The following is an 18,954-nucleotide window of genomic DNA, read 5'->3' as shown; positions in this document are numbered from 1 at the left end:
GCAACAGATCATTAACTATCATTGTCCATTAAAACAGCAGGAAATTGACAGCAAATTCAAAGTTTACTTATGGAAAAACTGGGTAAATGTGAACACAGATTCAGTAGTCTTACCTACCCTTTCTCTGATGTATCATTTTTAGTACGTTTGTTCAAGTGACAGATCCTGTGCACAGACCATAAAGCATGAATTGGATCTAACACATAAATTAGCACTTTCATTGAGATTTATTCCCAGTTCCTACAGACATTTCATTTCCTATATATCATTTTATATTACTATACTTGTCACAATAAACCAGAACTGGCATGCAATTCAACTCCACACTTTATTTGGATTTATTGTTCAGTGACTTTTCTGTTCCAAAATCCCATTCAATTGCCACAATCAGGGATGTCACATCCCTATGACTACTACATTTCAGGGTGTGATGGTTTAGGAAAATGTACAATAGACCTCAACTGGGAGTTGTCTGATGTTTATTTCATATTCACATGGGCTTACTATATAAGGACTTGAGAAAGGTAAATAACTCATACAGAAAACCACATGGTGACACTGACTGTTGACCGATCACTAGCTGTCGTCATTGTTGGCAGGGCATCTGCTAGGTTCATTCTGTATACTCTCTGACCCAACAACTCCAGATTTTTGGGTTTTTTTTTTGACAAAGGTATTAGAAACAAGATCGATGTACATGAGTTCCACATGAGTTCCATATACTCATTGTTGTTATTAAATACCAACTTGTGTGTGTGAAACCAAACTGCAAACAAAGCAAATGTGTCAATAGCAAACTACAATGTACATTTAAAACCTAAGACATCAAATGAAGCAACGTATCTACACCCAAAGTAGGATAACAGGGAAACTATCTCTTTCAGCATACTATTTCTCTAGAATCTATACTTTTAGTTTTTGTTTTCAAAAGGCATTTATGATAAAAAATAATTTATCAGAGTACTAACAGGATTTTATCAATTCTGGGCCAATAAGATGGCTCAGTAGATAAAAGTGCTTGCACAGTCCTGACCACCTGACTTGGATCCTTGAAACCCATGGTAGGAAAGAACTGACTTCCAAGAGTTGTTCTCTGGCCTCCACATGGGCACCTTGAAATGCACACATGTACATACAAACATATTAATAATGACTATTATAAAAACAACTACAATTGATTTCTCACAAATCACTGAACAATGAAACAATATTAATAAAATTTATAATAAAACATTTAAAGAGATTTAGTGCAGAAAATAGCATTAAAATATTTGCGTAGTTACAGATACTTCCACATTCTTTTTGGAAATATTACAGGCAAATTAGACTAAAGTTGAACTGATTTTAAAATGAGCAATACAACCTAGAAACGTGATCCTTAAGAATAAAACAACCTGAGTAATTTTTTGCTTTACAAATGAGTATTATCCAAATTATACTAGAAAATCTGAGTGCACTCGGGTGTATAGCATATTCCATAAGATCATTATGTTCTTAGGTTCACTAGTTTGGTTCATGACTTCAATTATCTACCAGCATTTTCATGCAATAGAAACAGAAGATAACAATGCCAAATACAATGTTAATTAAATTTTGTGATAAGTGTGCTTTTGGTTAATTTTCTAAGGGATTAAAATATTAAAAGTTACAGAATTATTTTATATAAATGGATATGGGATAATGATTTCTGCTATCTTACTACAAATAGGAAATTAAAAATACTAATTATTTTCAACTTAGCTGCTACAGTCTGTTTATAAAGTGAGAATGCTACATAAGGAATTCAGAAATTATCTCATTGTCTGTGTTTAGATTTGTCTTTACTGATGGAACACAATCATGGTCTAAAGGTGTGTTCATGTGTTCCTTTATATTTTTGGTTGTGAGCCTAGCCTTTTAACGGCTGAGCAGTATCTCCAGCCCCATGTGTTCCTTTATAAAGTGGCCCAGTTTCTGCAGAAGTTTTCAAAATTAAGAATTCAGTGTATCCAAAGATCTTTTTTTTCTTTGAATCCCAAACAGTTCAACAAACCATCTCTCTAACATATAAGTAAAACTGGTAACATGTACAAGTCTTATAATTTTCATTCTGATATTAATTAGTTTCAAGCTGAACTTCTCCACACAGTACCTGTTTGTGGTTACAAAGGTCTTTAGCTATGAAAATTATATACAAGGAAATTAGGGGTGTTGCAGTACTTGGTTGCAAATAATTTGCCATCTGGTGTTGGGTCAGAAAATGCAATTTCATTAGTGTTGAGAAAACAACCGAACATGAAGCAGTTCCTACAAAATAAAGAGGAAAAACCATTTATTAACTAAAACTTTGGATTTTGATTAAACATACATGTTAAACAATGTATGTAACTGATTAAAACCATTATTTTTGGTACCAGAATGCCTTGGATTTAGAGATGGATGTCCCATGGCATCATCTCAGACGAGAAACTCAAAGATCCAGAGTGGAAAGAAAAAGAAAACCAATTTCCTCAAGTTGTCTTACGACTTCCACATGTGTGCCATGGCATGTGCATACTATACAGATGTTTGAGAAGGCTAAAAACAAGTCTAAAATTTCACCTATAATTGAAAGTACTGAAAATGAAGCAGTTAAAAGGGGTTCAAGGCTGATGAAACGGCCCAGTGACTTAAGGGCACTTACTGCCAAGCCTGACAGCTTGAGTTCAAACTCCAGGACCCATATGGTGGTGGGAGAGAAGCACCTGCAAGTTGTCCTCTATATACACACGCTCAACCCCCCTCCCCCACACAAAAATAGGTAAATAAATGTTAAAAGATAAAAACCCTCCAGGGGATTCTGTAAGATAACTAGCTATACTCTCTATGATAGCGAACTATAACCCTCTATAATCATGAGCCTCCAGATTAAATACTTTATTTTATAAGTTGCCTTGTAATAGACAAGTAACAAAAAGTACTGGTCTTCTTGCAGAGGACCCAAGTTTGGTTCCCAGTACCCATATCATATGCTCAGCTCCAGAGCATATGATACCCTCTTCTGGCCTCCAAAGATTATACTCATCACATATATACAAACACATGGACGTAAAAACAATAAATTTTAAAGACAAAATGAGGTGTCCATGGTAGTGCATTTTTGTAATTCCAGCACTTGAAGCAGAAGAATCACTAGTTTGAGGCCAGCCAGAGCTAACAATGAGACCCTATCTCAACCATAAAATTCATCTGAAAAAGAAAAATGAAAGGAAAAAAAAAAAGAATTACACTTAAGCTTGGCATGGAATACATATTGAGTTATTCCCTTCTAATGTCAACATTTGCTTTAGTCTGACTTTCACAGTATTTATACAGAAATGTTTTAGCAAAATTCTTTTGTTTGGCTCATGAGCCAAGGGAGGTTCTGGGAAAGCTAATAAGCCATTATGCAAGGTCTAGGGCTATTCTGTCTTCTTACCTGACAGTGTCTACCAGTCGTCTTGCAATGCGCTTTCGTCTTTTCAACCTGAAGACCCAGATTCTACTTATTCCACAGATTGCAGGTTCTGGTACATCTGAACACCGCCAAGCTCTAGAACATTCTTTAGTGGCACTTGGTTCCGAAAGGACACGAAAGGCCTGCAATGACACACAGTCTATAGTTAAAACCACAGACTTTTCTTTTAAAAAGCAAACAAAAATACAAACTTTAAACAAAACCTGTCCATAGTTAATCTAAAAAAAAAAAAAAAAAAAAAAAAAAAAAAACCAGTATCTTGCTATTCCTTAAATTCTTAAATTCTTATATTTATGTGCATAAGGGTTCATTTGGCCATGTAGAGATGTGTGCTTGTGTGCCTGATGTCTGCAGAGGTCAGATGAGGGCACCGGATCCCCTGGAACTGGTGTAACAAATGGTTATGAACCATGCATTGACAATAAGCTTAAAAGCTTCTGCATACTAAAGGACACAATATGGTGAAAGACAACTGAGAAAAAATATCTACAAACCATATACATTGTGAGGAGTTTAAGTCCAAAATATACAAGGAAATCAACTTAATAGCAAGAAAATAACCCAAATTTAAAAATGAAACAAGGGCCCAGAAATATGGTTCAATAGGAAAAGCATTTGCTGCACAAAACTGACAATCTGATGTTTGCTCCCTAGATCTCACAGTGGAAGGAGGAGAACCAACCCCACAAGTGCCACACTCTCATACATCATGTACACAACCATAATAAAATAAAATTTGAGAAGTCAGAGAAGGGTCTGACTACCCTTTTTGAAAAGGAACTACAAATGGCTCACAGGTGTTTAAAGAAATGCTCAATGCTACTAAAATCAAGAAAATGGAAATTAGAACAAGGAGGTATCACATCTGTTAGAATGGCTATATAAAAGTAAAAAGTCTTGGCTAAGATAGGAAATAAAGGGAACCCATATATGTAGAGTGTAATAATCAGTAATGGAAACAGTATGGAAGTCTCTCAAAACAAACACCAAAATTAAAACTAACAACAAAAGCTATATGGCCCAGTACTCCTGTCAGGCAGGGTATGGCTCTGGAATTAAAAACAGGAGGTTGAAGGTACCTCTCAAGTTTACTGCAGCATCACACACACAACCCAGGACACATAGTCAATAAAGAAATAAAATAATCAAGGAAATTCTATTCAATTATTACACAAAGTCCTGTCATTTGGGTCAAATGGATGGACCCACTGGACATGGCAAGCACAATTAGCAATCACAAAATGGCAGATCCGGTGCAATCTACCAAATACAGAATCTAATAGTTGAACTCACTGAAGTAGAGAGTAAAATCTCTATTGTCAACAACATTAGTGAGGGAAGGTAGTGGAGAATGTCAATGTTTCACTTAGATAAAGTTCTGGAGGCTTCTGCATGTTAGTTTTAATGTAAATATGCATACATGTATGTTATGTCCAGTATAGTTAAGACAGAGTTAAGCCAGACCCAGTAGCACAGGCCTGAAACACAGAAGGTGGAGTCAGGAAGATCACAACTTCAAGGTCCATCTTATTAACTCGCAAATAATTTCTTCCAAAAAGTACAACCTGGTGTTTTAATCTATGATGACATTATGGGTTAGCTAAGTAAATCAAGGCAGTTAACATTTTTATTACCATACTCATTTTCCTGTGGGAAAAACACAGAAGATGTAATTTCAACAAATTTCAAGACCGTACACACATGTACAAACACAGAGTGGTACTGGAATCAACCTAGAACCTTGTGCATGCTAGCTAAAATGCTCTACTGCTGACCTGCAATATCCATCTCTCATTCTTTTGTTGTCAGCAAAAGTGATCTCTGCCTTCTTTCCCAGAACCAACTTTATTACCGTATAACTGACAATTAATGCACATCAGGTTATACTGGTAATACAAACAAGCTCCTTTTCTCTGATTTATAGTATCAAGATAACGGTTTTTTTTTTTTTTTTTTTTTTTTTTGAACACTGCTAATCAGTGTCTAAAACAGATTCTAGTTGAGTATAGTGGCAAACCCCTTGAATTCCAGACTTGGGAGGCAGAGGTAGGATCTCTATGCATTCTATTCCAGGCCAGCCACAGCTAGAGATCCTGTCTTAAAAAAAAAAAAATACACACATACATTCATACATATATATTCCAATTGAGAAATAAGTAATGACTATTTTGCTAAATATACCCACTAAGTGCTTATGCTGTGTAGTAACTTAGGTCTACAGATTCTTATATTTAAAAAAAAAAATTACTGAATTTTTATACTTCTAGGTAGGGAAAAAGCTACATGAAAACAAGACTTATTCTGCTTAAGACAAAATACTAAATACAACATAGGTAAGTGGATTTAATTACAGTCAAACATATTTCAGTAACCTAAGAGACATACACTAATACAGCATACCTGTTTGATAGGCTCCGCTATTAAACATCCCACTACTCTCTTTTCATCAATAAAGAGGAAAGTTTTGGTTTTGTTTGGACACTTGGGAACAATCTGATGGAAGCCCAATTCCAGATCCACAAGTTCTTGGACATCTTCTACCTAACAGTGTTAAAACACAGGTGAATTTGTATTTAAAAAAAAAAAAAAGTCACAAAACTAAATTTGTGTATGCTCATAAAACATGATCACCATCATTTAGCTTCTTTAACCTCTATTTCCTAAATTTACATACATTCAAACTTATTTCAGAACTGATGAACACACCTGGTACTTAAGAACCCACTTTAAAGAATGCTTTTAAAAGACTCAGAATCCAAGTAGAGAGGAGTCGTCCAAGGCACCAGGTGGATTCATTTTAGTGTTATTTATTATTCCTGTTAGCAACATTCAACTCAGGAAACAGAAGCAGCAACAACTTGAGAACTAACACATCTGACCTAGATACTGTTAAGACCCTATGAACTGTGAAAGCTGTTGGCACACCAGTTTGCACTTCACTATGGTGGGTTTGTTGAGTGAGGTGAGAACAAGAAACAATTCCATACCTTTTTGATGGCATAACTTGGATCCTGTGGCAGGACCAATACAATCTTTCCATCCCAAAACTCTGCTACTACCCGTTCTCTCTTCCAGCCCTGCCAAATGGGGGAAGGGAAAAAAATATCAATTTATAAACAAAACACATAACATACTTTGGTTGGGAGAGGAGTGGTGGTCAAACAATAAGTGACAGGAAAGGCAAGATAAAGGCTCTGGCCTTGACCACCCATGCTGTAGACAATTCTCTCTGTAGTAAATGGATGAAAATATTCATGGATGTTCAAGTGCTGAGAACAAGCATTTAGCCCTAACAGGACATTTATACCAGTCTAAGACTCAGAACATCACAGAAGAGAAAATAGAAAGTTTCAGAAGACAAGAAGGGCTGTGAAGTGCCATCTTGTGGGCATGAGGCAGCAATTGCAATCCTGAACTCAACAGCAACTATAGCTGCTGAATTATCTGAGGCAGGCAGGCAGGCAGGCAGGCAGGCAGGCAGGCAGGCAGCTGAGTTCCCAGAAGTGGAAGACCCTGAAGAAGTTAAGAATGGACTAAAGAGAGGTAAACCCAGGTAATACTGAAGCCCAAAAGCTTTCTCCTTTCAGCAACCCAGCATAGGACTGACCCTACATTGTGTCTGATGTCTGAATGTGAAATGTTTCTCACAGGTTAATGTGCTTGAATACTTGTCCCCTGCTGATAGCACTGTTTGAGAAGGATGTGGAACGTTCAGGAAATGGAGGAAGTGGGCTAACTGGGGGTGGGGGGGGAGGCTTCCAGGTTTTACAGTTGGGTTCCATTTCCTGTATACTCTCTGCTTCCTGACCACAGATAACAATGGGAACAGCTGGATTCCTCCTCATTCTACCACGTCAGAAACTATGTCTTCATATAGTGGGATGGTTACCTCCCAGTATAATCCAGAATAAACGCTTCCCTCTTTAAATTAACTACTGCCAAGTATTTTGTCACAGTAGAGAGAAAAGTAATTAGTTCTAGACAAAGGAATGTGGAAACTCATTCATATATTCCCCCCTTAGTGTTTCTGTCTACATCCCTGTGTAGAACCTTAAAGGGATATAGTCCTCAAGAGCCTTCTAATTGTGCTGCTATTGCTCTACTTCATGGCTTCTGCCAGCGAATCTTCTCTATGCATGTGCATATGTAACATGGATGCACTGGCAATGTCCTTACATTTTTGCCCCTATATTTGAAAAGAATACATGCTCATTGTTTTACTACTCTAATCCCAATATCCTGGAGAGTGCAGGGGTTTACCTAATCTAGGACACTGGGATTGCTAAAGCTAAAACAGCATTATGTAACAACCTAACCTTTAGGCTTAGGTATAGCTCCAGTCGTGTTTGCCTAGTATATACAAGGGCCTTAGTTTGATGCCCAGCACTGAAAGGTAACAGACAAAGTTAACTTTTTAATATCATCAACCTTAGCTATTTTTATTTTCCAGGGTGTGTATGTGCCAGGTAGAAGAGGACATTTATGTGTCCTGCTCTTTCATTCTCTTATTTCCTTGCGACAGGGTATTCAGTGAATCTATAATTATATAGGCACGTAACAGAGCCCAGAAATCCTTTTCCACGCTCCCTCTGACAGCTGTGGGGTTCTAGGCTCCTATGCAGCCACATCTGGTGTAGCAACCACTTTTACCCTCTAAGCTTGGGGTTCTCAACCTTCCTAATCTGAAACCCTTCAATACAGTTCCTCATGTTGTGGTGATCCCCAACCTTAAAATTATTTTCATTGTCATTTCATAAATGTAATCTTGCCAGGACTGGAGAGATGGCTCAGAGGTTAAATGTAATCTTGCCACTTTTATGAATGTAAATATCTGATATTTCTGATGGCCTTAAAGAGGTTGTGACCCACAGGTTGAGAACCACTACTCTAAGCCATTTCCCCAGCTTAATGTGTTTGTTTTCTTAAGACAAGGTCTCATTCTCACAGCTCGAACTGACAGACTGGCCTAAAACTCGCTGTGTGCCAAAGACCAAATCTGAACTCACAATGATCCTCCTGCCTCAACCTCTTCCCAAGTTCTGGGATCATAGGTAGGAGCTAACATGCCCAGCTAACTTCTACTGAAAGTAGTGAAATGTTAATGGATATACAGATCTTTCAGCAAAACCAAAGGCACAAAATGACTCCTTCTATACAGCTTTGCCTTTAGAACAAAGTGAAAGACTTCTCGACTCACCACATATTTAATTCCCTCCAGAAACCTGTGGTGATGCTGGAGATGTTGCACTTCGTCTTCAGGGTTGGAAGCAGTATAGATCATGCCACAAGACTTACATATAGTCGTCCCAAAATGTTTCTGACCTGCGTCCTTGAAGAATAAGGAAGCAAACAAAAGCATAAATGTCAAGAATTGAATGAACAATGGGCCTTCTTTAGGAAGGACACGAAAAGACCAAGAAAAAGTAAAAGGCTCACTTCAAAGAGAAGGGAAAACATTCTGAAACTTCCGTATTAATCATTGCTTTTGTCTTTAAACCATTTAGAGTGTTAAATTCTTTATCCTTAAATATTAAGACTTTTAGCCTCAAGAATTGATGAAGTTCTACAAATTCCACTCTCAAAGCACTGTTTCTAATGTCACTGAAAATATTAAGATTCTGAGTTATTTAAGACAGGGGCTGGTAGTTTTCTGTGAAAAGGCAGAAGTAAATATTTTAGGCTTCAGACCATGTGTGTTTTGTATTTGTTGTATTTGAATAAGATTTATTTGAACACTTGGTCCTTGGTTGGTGGTGCTGTCTGGGAAAGTTATGGAACCTTTAGGAGGTACAGCCTTGCAGAAGCAAGGACAGCACTTGGGGGGATAGGCTTTGAGAGCTTATAGATTTCTCCCACTCCTTGCTGTTGTGTCTGCTTCCTGTGTGAGGCTGAAATGTGGCCAGCCAGCTTTCTACTATGGCTGCCTGCTGTGTCTTCCTCATGATTATGATTCCCCTCTGGAACCAGAAGCCAAAATAAACTCTTCTATGAGTCATGGTATTTTTAATCATAGCAACAGAAAAGTAGCTAACATAGTTGTATATTCTTTTATTTGCTCTAAAACTTCTGAAAACCTGAGTCTGGAGCCACAGGCTTATAATCACAGCTACTTCAGAGGCATGCAAGTTCAAGGTCAGCTTGTACAACTTAGTAAAATTCTGTCCTAAAATAAAAAGCAGTGTAGCTTAGTGGCAGAGCCTTGCCTGTCCATGAAGGAGATCATTGGGCTTAATTCCTAGAACCATAAACAAAAAACCATATAAAAAATGTTAACTATTATTTTCAGTTAATAGATATTGGAACTTGATCCATAGTTTGTTAAACTTAGTTCTATTTTAATGTTGTTATTCCCATTCCATCTTCTGTTGATAAATGATTTTCTTACATGGGAACAAACCATTCATAACACTACAATACTAGCACTACAAGCTCCAAAGCACTGGCTAGCTTTGAATGCTACTACAACAAAGCTAGCAGTTACAACCCTAGAAACCTAACCCAAGATAACCATGCTGAAAGGCTGACTGCAGGTTCTACAAGTGTAAGGGTTTATTTTAAATTTACTCACAATGACAAACTGGGCTTTTCCTCCTTTAGTTGTATCTCTGGAATTCATATTTTTCTGCACAATTGTCTGTTTCAAGACATAAGTGCATGCAGTGGATCCCATAGAAGACTGTTCTTCAGGTGGAGATCTTGAATGGGAAAGTTGGTAAATAACAATGAACAGTGAGAAACTTGAGGTCCACCCAGAAACAATAATTTACTCAAAGAAGCATAATGAGGAAATTCAGTGTCAAGATTCAAATTCAGATCTGACTTATATTCAAATAACTTTCTTCTGTAGTATCAGGCACACACATATATATAATTACTTTGAAAGCTAACTTTACTCTAAAATGGACTTTCCTTTGCTGTCAGATCTTAAGACAATATTTACCCACTTAAATAAAGATGTTAAATAAAGATACATACATGTTCATGTTGAATCTCACAGGACCAAGGCAACCACAGTCACCAATATATTAGGATCCAGCAACTTTTTACTTGGGCACTTGAGTGTCAGTGAGAAACTGTCTCAGAAAATCAAGTAGACAGCTCTTTAGCAATGTTATCTAAGGTTGACCTCTGGCTTCCACAGGTATGTGTGTACATGTGCACAAGGATTCACATGAATGTACATGAGTGGGTAATCTTGGCCAAAATTTTCTTTGCTGAATACCTAATCATTCAACACCAAATAGGTGGAAAAAAAAAAAAAAATCAGTGTTTTAAGTAAAATGTTCAGACAATATAGAATGTGGATTGATCTTCTACTTGTCATGTTCTCTACCTACCTACACAAACTCTTCATCACGGTAGTTAGTTTCAGCCATACTTATAATAGTATTAAACTACTCTTAATTATTTACTTCTATGGCCACAATTTTTCCCACCTATAAAATGCAAACTACTAGTACCTATGATTACAAATGTTCATTAAAATTTATTGTTCATATACTATCACTTAGAGAAGGCAACATAACCCAATGCATTTTGATTCAAATGTGAATTCAATTCTTGGCCCTAGCACTGAGCACCTACTAGCTGTGCTGGCTAAATTATTCAGTTTCCTCAGCTAAGATGTAATAATAACACTAATAGTATTTACCTTTTAGATTGTCCAGAGGATCTTTTTTGTTTCCTTAAGACAGGGTTTCTCTGTGTAGTCCTGCCTGTCCTGGAACTTGCTTTGTAGATCATGCTGGCCTCCAACTCAGAGATCCAACTATCTCTGCCTCCCAAGTGCTGGGATTAAAGGCATGTGCCACCATACCCTGCTTTTTAAAGATGGTCTGTGTGTGTGTGTGTGTGTGTGTCCTGAAGATCTTTAAGTGAAATAGTGAACTAATTACTACAAGTCAGGTACTATATAATAATGTAACAATTATTATTCAAGTCCATAAAGAGCTATTCCATCTCTATGGAAAACAAAAATAAAAACAAAAACCACCTACATCTTCTATTCTCAATATTATTCTTATTTCCTCTTAGTGGTACAGACCAAAAGGGGGAAAAAAAAGCTCTTCAGGCCTTATAAGATAAGAAGAAGACTATATAATGAAATAGTATAGAGCAAAAATAATTCCTACCTTTTTGTGTTCACTGAAGAAACACTGAAGATGGGATAGATGACTGACTCAGGAGAAACTGTTAGGGGAAAAACCAGCAAATTGCATTACCAAAGAAAATCTAAGCTGACTCATAAGACTTTGAAGGTTAGTAAGAACAAAACATTTGCATTACCTGACTTAAAGAGTCAACCATAATCAAGATAGTACAAATTGACAAAGAGACAGGCAGGTCATTGGAACAAAGGACTTCAGAAATTACCCCATACAAATAAAGTGACAATTTTTTGGCAGAGTCAAAGGTAGTTATTGACAGATGGTGCTAGAACAATTGGGCACCTGTTCACCAATCAAAATGTAAGTTATGAAAGTATAGGCTAAATCCTGTGACACTGGATTAGAGACATCAATACGAACTCATGCTAAAACATGAAGTGAAGACACACAGAAACAACTGTCTGGAGAGGGCCTGGAAGCAACAGCATTCTAGTAACACTTCTACTCAGAGCCTAGATCTTGATTTCTAAATACCATTCTCCAATAAAAGGAGTCAAAGCTCTAGCTGACTCTAGGACTGGAGCAAAGGAAATACAGAATGAGCCCATAGCAACATGTAAAAATCAGGAACTAAGACAGCGCTCAAAAAACAAAGATGGAGTTAGAGGAGAATCATCAAGGAAGCACACAGGCCACTTAGCGGGAATATGGAAAACAGAAACAAGAGATCCTGACTAAATAAGGTGGAAACAGAGAACCCACCCCAGAAAGTTATCCTCTGACCTGCACACATGTACCATGCCATAAGGGCTCCCATAGCTGCACACACAATAATAGAGAGCTTAAGAAATTTGGTCAGAGATTACTTAAGGATAAATTTTTCTTTCCTGTTTTAACCTAAAATCTCCTTTCCTGCTTTTTAAAACATACTGCACTGCTTTACAATAACCCTTTAAAAGGCCCAGAAAATATTAAGTGCATATAAAATTCCATATTGATATACAGTGAAGCTTGTTACAAGTTGCAAGGTTGATTAATGCAGATTTTCTTACTTACTTGTCTTGTTCTCATCAAGTGAATTCTCTGAAGGCAAATTATGTTTATCAAGTTTATATTCTTTTGAAGAAACTACAGCATCTGAGGAATTCTGAAAATTATGAACAGGTTAAAAAATATAAGAAATTCTAATTCTTAGTAGTTTTCCCTTGGGTGGATGAATATCAATAATTGATCATATGTAATATTTCAGAGCATGATTCATCAAATTCCAATCTACTTTTTAGAATTTCCTCTGCATTCATTGAATATGGATCATCTTTTAAATGTCAGAGCATAGACATAGACTGCAGTTCTTGAAAAAAAAAATGCATGCTTCAAGGACTAGAGAGATGGTGGTATAGTTAAGAGCTCTGGCTGCTCTTCCTGAGGACTTAGGTTTGGGCCTCAGCACCCACATGGTTCTAGTCTCTACCTCCAGTTCCAGGGAATTCAGTTCCCTCTTTTGGCCTGAGGGCACTAGACACACATGCATACACCTACACAGTCTATTCTTTTCATAATAATAAAATTAACCATTAAAAATTAGTGATAAACTGTCTCAAACTAGAGAGTGAAAATTCTCATTATGGACTTTAAAAAACAATAACTAGGGCCACAGGTAGATTGGTAAAGTGCTTGCTGTGCAGTAGGATTCCAGCACCTGGTAGTACTTGTAATCTCCAGGCCAGAAAAGCACAGACAGGAAGCATAATTGGATCTGGGTCAATGAAAAGACCCAGTCTCAAAAAAAAAAAATCTCCAAATAGATGGTACCTGAGAAACACTTGCCATTGGCCTCTCATTTCCAAGGTGTGTGCATACATATGCTACATATGCATGTACACATATACATAAATAATAACAGCAACCACATTCTGGAATCACTAGAGAAAGTTTTACCTATAATAATTCCTACTTTTTGATAGTAGCAGAGAACAACAAAAAGCAAAGTACAAAAAAAGTCCAGAAAACACTACCTAAAGCCTAAAGGTCTCATTTTTCTACCTGTCTTGTAACTTTATTTTCTCATTTTATAAAGGTGGTCCTCCAGACTGTACAAAAAAAAAAATCAAATTTCATTTACTCATGTGTTCTACATAATTATACACATAATTTATACCTAAACTTTATTAAAATCCCAGCTGTTCTTAAATGATACATTTAACTTTACCTTTTTCGGCTTTTCGTTTTTACTTTGTGCATCCAGTAGCTCAACATTCAATTTCTCTTCCACAAACAAGGACTTTGGGACTTGCTTTGCCTCCAGGACAGCATCTTCAGTCATCTCTGCTTCAGTTTTATCTAAGTGTATTGGTAATGACTCATCTTCCAGGGATGATTTTTTAAGAGTTTTTCTTTTCTTAAGAAAAAATGCTGCTCCACCCTGGAGTGTAACTTGTGGTTTTATTTTCTGGCTTAGAACCCGAGGAGGAGTGTTTGGATGATTTTCTGCTGGATAACAACTATTCTCTTTATTTACAGCTGGCTTATAGCTCATTTGATTTGGCTTGGAATTTTTAGGGTTTCTTGATAAAGACTTGACGTGCTTATAACTTGGCTGATATTTAGCAGTTAAACTCTTCTGTGTTTTTTTGTTCTTCTTGGTATAGACTGGTTTTCTCTGTTTTTCTGACACACTAGGAAAAGATTTATCTTCATTTTTAGTTGCTAAACAAATAGACCTACATTCTCTTATCAACTTCCTCTCCAGTGGATTGAGGTATTGCTTATTTTTATTGTAGAAAGATACAGTTGACACAGTGGATTTAAATAGTGAACTGTAGTTTGAAAATGACAACCTATTATTTTCCATTATTTTGAGAGGACTTGAAGTGAAATGGTCTTGGTAGGAGCAAGACTTTCCTTCCATTTGATCACTGCTTTGATAAGTATGTTTTTTACTAGGTGATGGAAATAGATTTTCAGAAAGGCTTAAATTTAATTTGCTTGATGAAGTATCTGTTAATAGGCTATAAAAAGAAAAGAAACAAAGTTCATCAGTAAGTTCAGCATTTTTATTCAAAATTTATTTAGAGCTACTAATAAATTCCCTACTAGTCATACAAACATAATGCACCCCCCACTTCATTGACATATTCATATTATCAATTAGTTAAATTAACAGAATCCTCGAATTCTGTCTTTATTAAATAAAGCATTTAAATATATTTTGAAAGATAACTTCTATAAGCCAGGCTTGGTGGCACACACCTTTGATCTCAGTACTTCAGAGATCTTGAGTTCAATGGCAGCCTGATCTACATACAGAGTTTCTAGATAGCCAAGACTACAGACCCTGTCTAATCCCAATACTTAGGAGGCAAAGGCAGACAGATCTCAATGAGTTTGAGGCCAACCTGGTCTAAATAGTTAAGACTGTCTCAAATGAAAAACAAAACTTTTAAAAAGCCAAAGGGTTAGAGGGATGGCTCAGCTGCTAAGAACATTGGCTGTTCTTCCAAAGAACCCAGGTCTGATTCCCTGAACATAGTGGTTCACAAACTATCTGTAACCTCAGTCCATTTTATGGGGATTGCATCCATCTGGTACACAGACATGATATAGACAAAACAGGAATTAAATTTTTTTTTAAACTTAAAAATTATTCTCCATGTATTTTCCTCAGTTAGCTGTTAAAATACCTGTGGCAAATTTTCCGTAATAAACTGTCTCTTTGCGGCCTTTTGTATCTAGCATGACTAGATTTTTCTTTCTTAAAGAGTTCCTATGTAGCCAGACAGTAGTGTCACATGTCTTTAATCTCAGCAGAGGCAGGCGGATCTCTGTAAGTTAGAGACCAGGCTGGTCTACAGAGCAAGTTCCATAACAGCAAGAGCTAGAGAGGGAAACCTTGTCTTGGGGAAAAATAAGCAAACATGCCTAGGGGAGGCCTTATCCTCTCTGAGGAGCAAATGGGAAATTGGGGGAGGGGAGTGAGGGGACCAGAGGAGAGGAGGGAGGGGGAACTGGGATTGGAATGTAAAAAATAAATTAATAAAAAAAATTAAAAATACTTTAAAACAAGAGTTCATATGTACAGGTTAAGATTTACCTATCACCATTATCAGCATTCAGAGCATGTCGTTTCCTCTTCCTTGGAGTAAAAGTTGTCATCATCTTAACTGAATTCCTAAAAGCAATAAATAGACCAGTATAATAAAGTTATCAAGTGTATAGAAAATGCACTATGTCAAAATTGTGTTTTAAAAATCTGAATCCTGTCGGGGTAGTGAGTACATATCTTTCAACCCAGCAATTAGGACGCAGAGGCAGGAGGATCTCTGAGTTCAAAGCCAGTGTGGTCTACAGTGGGAGTTCCAGGACAGCAGGGGCTTCAATGCGGAAACATTTTCTGGGATGGGGGAGGGGTCTGAATTCCAAATAAGTGATTGCAAATAAACACCCAAGCTAATAGTGCCTCATGTAGACAACACTGGCCTCAATTCACTCTAGCCAAGGATGAACTTGGAGAACTTTAAGTCTTTCAGGGCTGAAATCATAGGCTGAGCCAGCATGCGTGACTCAAAATAACAGATTTTTTTTTTTTTAAAGCAAACTAATCAGATGTGAGGGTGCTAATGGGAGGAAGAGGCAAACGGATCCTGAATTTGGGGCCAGCCTGGGTCACAGGGGTCGCAAAAAGTAAAGTAAAACAGAGACTTAAATAGTGACAGGAGGGTGGGTTGGGGAAATATTGCACACACCTATGTATTTAGAGCAGAGAGGTGGGCGAGCCTACTAACAAGGCCAGGTGGACCCTAATTAGAGGCACACTTTCCTTTAATTAAACTAATGTCAAGTTTTAGCGCTCTGGCAGGCCTTCCTCGGAACTGCTCTCCTTCCACAATGTCCACCGATGGATGGATGCTCTTGTCCCCAGCTTCCCTCACAACCCATGCCTCCTCCATATTCCACTTAGCATACATTCTCGCTAACCATCTCCTGGGCAAGGGAATGAATGTGAGGACGACAGTCGTCCCCACAGGTCCCTCCCAGCTGGGCTCCCTCGCAGGAGCTTCCTTATTTATGAACGACCCGGACTTCGTCAGGCAGCTGCTAAGGACATACAGCAGGCAAGCCTCTTCCCATAGCGAGATGACTCTAGAATATTCTGCCCTTCCTTCGGATCCGGTATGTCAGTCCCACAGAATTCCACAAGCGCGACCTCTAGGCTAAACGGAAAGTCCGCGGGGATCAGGGACGACCCATCCCGGCTGGTGAGAAGCTGGCACCCGGGGCAGGAGCCCCGCGTGAGGAGCAGTCGGCGTACGCCCACAGCCAAGCCCCTGCCCCGTGACCTTACCCGCGTTCCTCGGTCTCTCTCGGCGTCCACTCGGGATGAGGACTCTGCACCTCGGCGAGCTCCCAACTCTCCTCACAGGAGCCCGGCGCTCTGCCACTCCGTTCAAATTCACGCGCGCCACTTGAGACCAAAGCTGCTGCATTCTGATTCGTCGCTGCTCAACGCCTTCTAGAGCCTGAGTCCTGATTGGTTTCTCACTAGTCCTTGCTCCGCCCTCTGGGGGTTGTGGCTTCCAAGATTCTCCCGCCCTTGTGAGGCAAAGTGGACCCAGTTCAAGGAAGCCATGCCTCCTCAAAAAAAAAAAAAAAAAAAAATCTGGCAACCTCCGGTTCCAGGCCACAGGCCTGTGATAGTGCACTATGGGAATTGTAGTTTATGCTTCAGCCGAATCCGAAGTAAGAGTCTGAGGTAGTTTGTTGTAAGCAGTGTAATAAAGGGGTATCTCCAAGATACTGGAGGCTCTTATTTTTCATATTTAAAGTCTGATTATCAGTTTTGCTTTTTTTTTAAAATCATTACTTAGGTTTCACTACTTTATCCTTCAAATTATGTCATGAACATTCACTAAATTGTAAGTGTTAAATACTTCACATATTTTAAAAGGTTTTATTATTTTTAATTATTCTCATGTCTGTGAGTGGGTATGTGCGTTTAAGTGCAGGTACCAGCAGAGGCTAGAGGAGTTGGATTTCCTGGATTGAGCTTTCGACAGATGTAGGTCACCAAATGTGGGCATTAGGAATTGAACTCAGGCACTCTTCAAAAGTATATGTATTCTCAATAGCTAAGCCCAAAAAATATCTCCAGCTTGATGGTTTACATATTTTATTTCAGTTACTCCTCACCACAACCTATGAAATTTGTATTGCCATTACTACTTTATATGGAAGGCCTGCGTCAACCCACCCAGCACTACTTTATCATGTGCCCTTAGCAAGTGGAAATGTTTTTAAACCACTCACAGGTTTTAACAGAGTCATCAGCTTTTAGCAGTCTTGAACACATGTTTAGTTCTAGGTAAGTTTAAGTGTTCCTCATAGAACAAAATTGGTGGTAATGAAGTGACAACAAATGACTAGCAATTTGGCTATTTACATGATTCGTGAATACCTCAACTTCTGTGTCAGAAGATACAATGAAAGTTCCCATTGGGTAATGGTAGAATAGTGCATTTCGTTGAGGGAGATGTCTTTGACTCTGGGGCCTCGATACCCCAAATTCACCTACACATTAAAATCCGGCCGTCTCCTGAGTTCTAGAATCCTGATTGTAACAGGGTCTCAGACCTTAGCACAGATGACTCCATGATGGAAATGCCATTTAGGCTGTAAATCTCACCAAGCAGGCAGCACCACAAGCCAAAATGGAAAACAAAGACCTAATTCATCAAAATCCATAGTTCTGGGAAGATCTCTAAATGTGCTTGGCTTTTTGGCTTGTGTAGTTCTGCTTCTGGCTAACAGTTCTTGTATGTCAACTCAGGACATGGTTTTGTGTTTAAAAGCTCTACCTGAGAAAGGCTCTGGGATCCACTGGGATTTTGAACTCCTAATGTGGTCGCCCACCAGCAAATAAAGACTTTCTATTGGCTTAAACCACGTCCTAACAGTCTTCTCTGGTGGTTACTCCAGAGCCCTGACCAGCACCATGAGACCCAGGATAAAGGTGGGGTCTGTAAAGCAAAAGAACCGGGATAGGTGAAACTGGCTGATAGCAGGCTACAGCTTGATACTTTTTTGAGAGAGTTAAAGTCAGCGTACTTCTTTATCACACAGGTTCTCCTAGACTGGGATTTCTTGTTTTTAGGGAAGACCAGGCTCTCTAGGGATCCGAAAACTTCAGTTTCTGTGGCTTTTAACCTGAGTAACTCTACTTCTGTTTGGTCTGACTTGTTGAAGGGATTCAGTTTGAAATAGACTCATGATTTTGTTTTCAGAAATAAGAAAAATTACCGCCGGGTGGTGGTGGCACATGCCTCTGATCCCAGCACTGGGGAGGCAGAGGCAGGTGGATCTCTGTGAGTTTGTGGT

At 38.3% G+C, this 18,954-nt stretch overlaps 1 protein-coding gene across 1 annotated transcript; it reads right to left on the bottom strand.

Moving 5' to 3' along the window:
* Positions 1–2,036: 2,036 nt before the first annotated feature.
* Esco2 (establishment of sister chromatid cohesion N-acetyltransferase 2) lies at positions 2,037–15,741 on the bottom strand. Its single transcript, XM_051195497.1, has 10 exons — positions 15,674–15,741; positions 13,793–14,591; positions 12,640–12,730; positions 11,608–11,665; positions 10,044–10,170; positions 8,673–8,804; positions 6,463–6,552; positions 5,876–6,016; positions 3,437–3,597; positions 2,037–2,286 (listed from the first exon to the last, which is right to left on the bottom strand). The coding sequence occupies exons 1-10, from the start codon at positions 15,736–15,738 to the stop codon at positions 2,154–2,156; spliced, it is 1,797 nt and encodes a 598-aa protein (XP_051051454.1). The 5' UTR covers positions 15,739–15,741; the 3' UTR covers positions 2,037–2,153.
* Positions 15,742–18,954: the final 3,213 nt, after the last annotated feature.

The sequence above is a fragment of the Phodopus roborovskii genome, unplaced genomic scaffold (genome assembly GCF_943737965.1).
Source record: "Phodopus roborovskii unplaced genomic scaffold, PHOROB, whole genome shotgun sequence".
Lineage (NCBI taxonomy): Eukaryota > Metazoa > Chordata > Mammalia > Rodentia > Cricetidae > Phodopus > Phodopus roborovskii.
Note: the sequence above shows the minus strand (reverse complement) of the source record. Positions and strands in the feature narration are given on the sequence as shown.

What these genes read in the sequence shown, in the direction of transcription:
- Esco2 (XM_051195497.1), bottom strand. Translation starts at nt 15,738, where the DNA reads ATGATGACAACTTTTACTCCAAGGAAGAGGAAACGACATGCTCTGAAT. An exon ending in AATGCTGATAATGGTGATAG is followed by an intron (nt 14,592 to 15,673) that starts GTAAATCTTAAC and finishes TTCTTTTTATAG; the next exon opens with CCTATTAACAGATACTTCAT. An exon ending in TAGCGGAGCCTATCAAACAG is followed by an intron (nt 3,598 to 5,875) that starts GTATGCTGTATT and finishes GTGTCATTGCAG; the next exon opens with GCCTTTCGTGTCCTTTCGGA.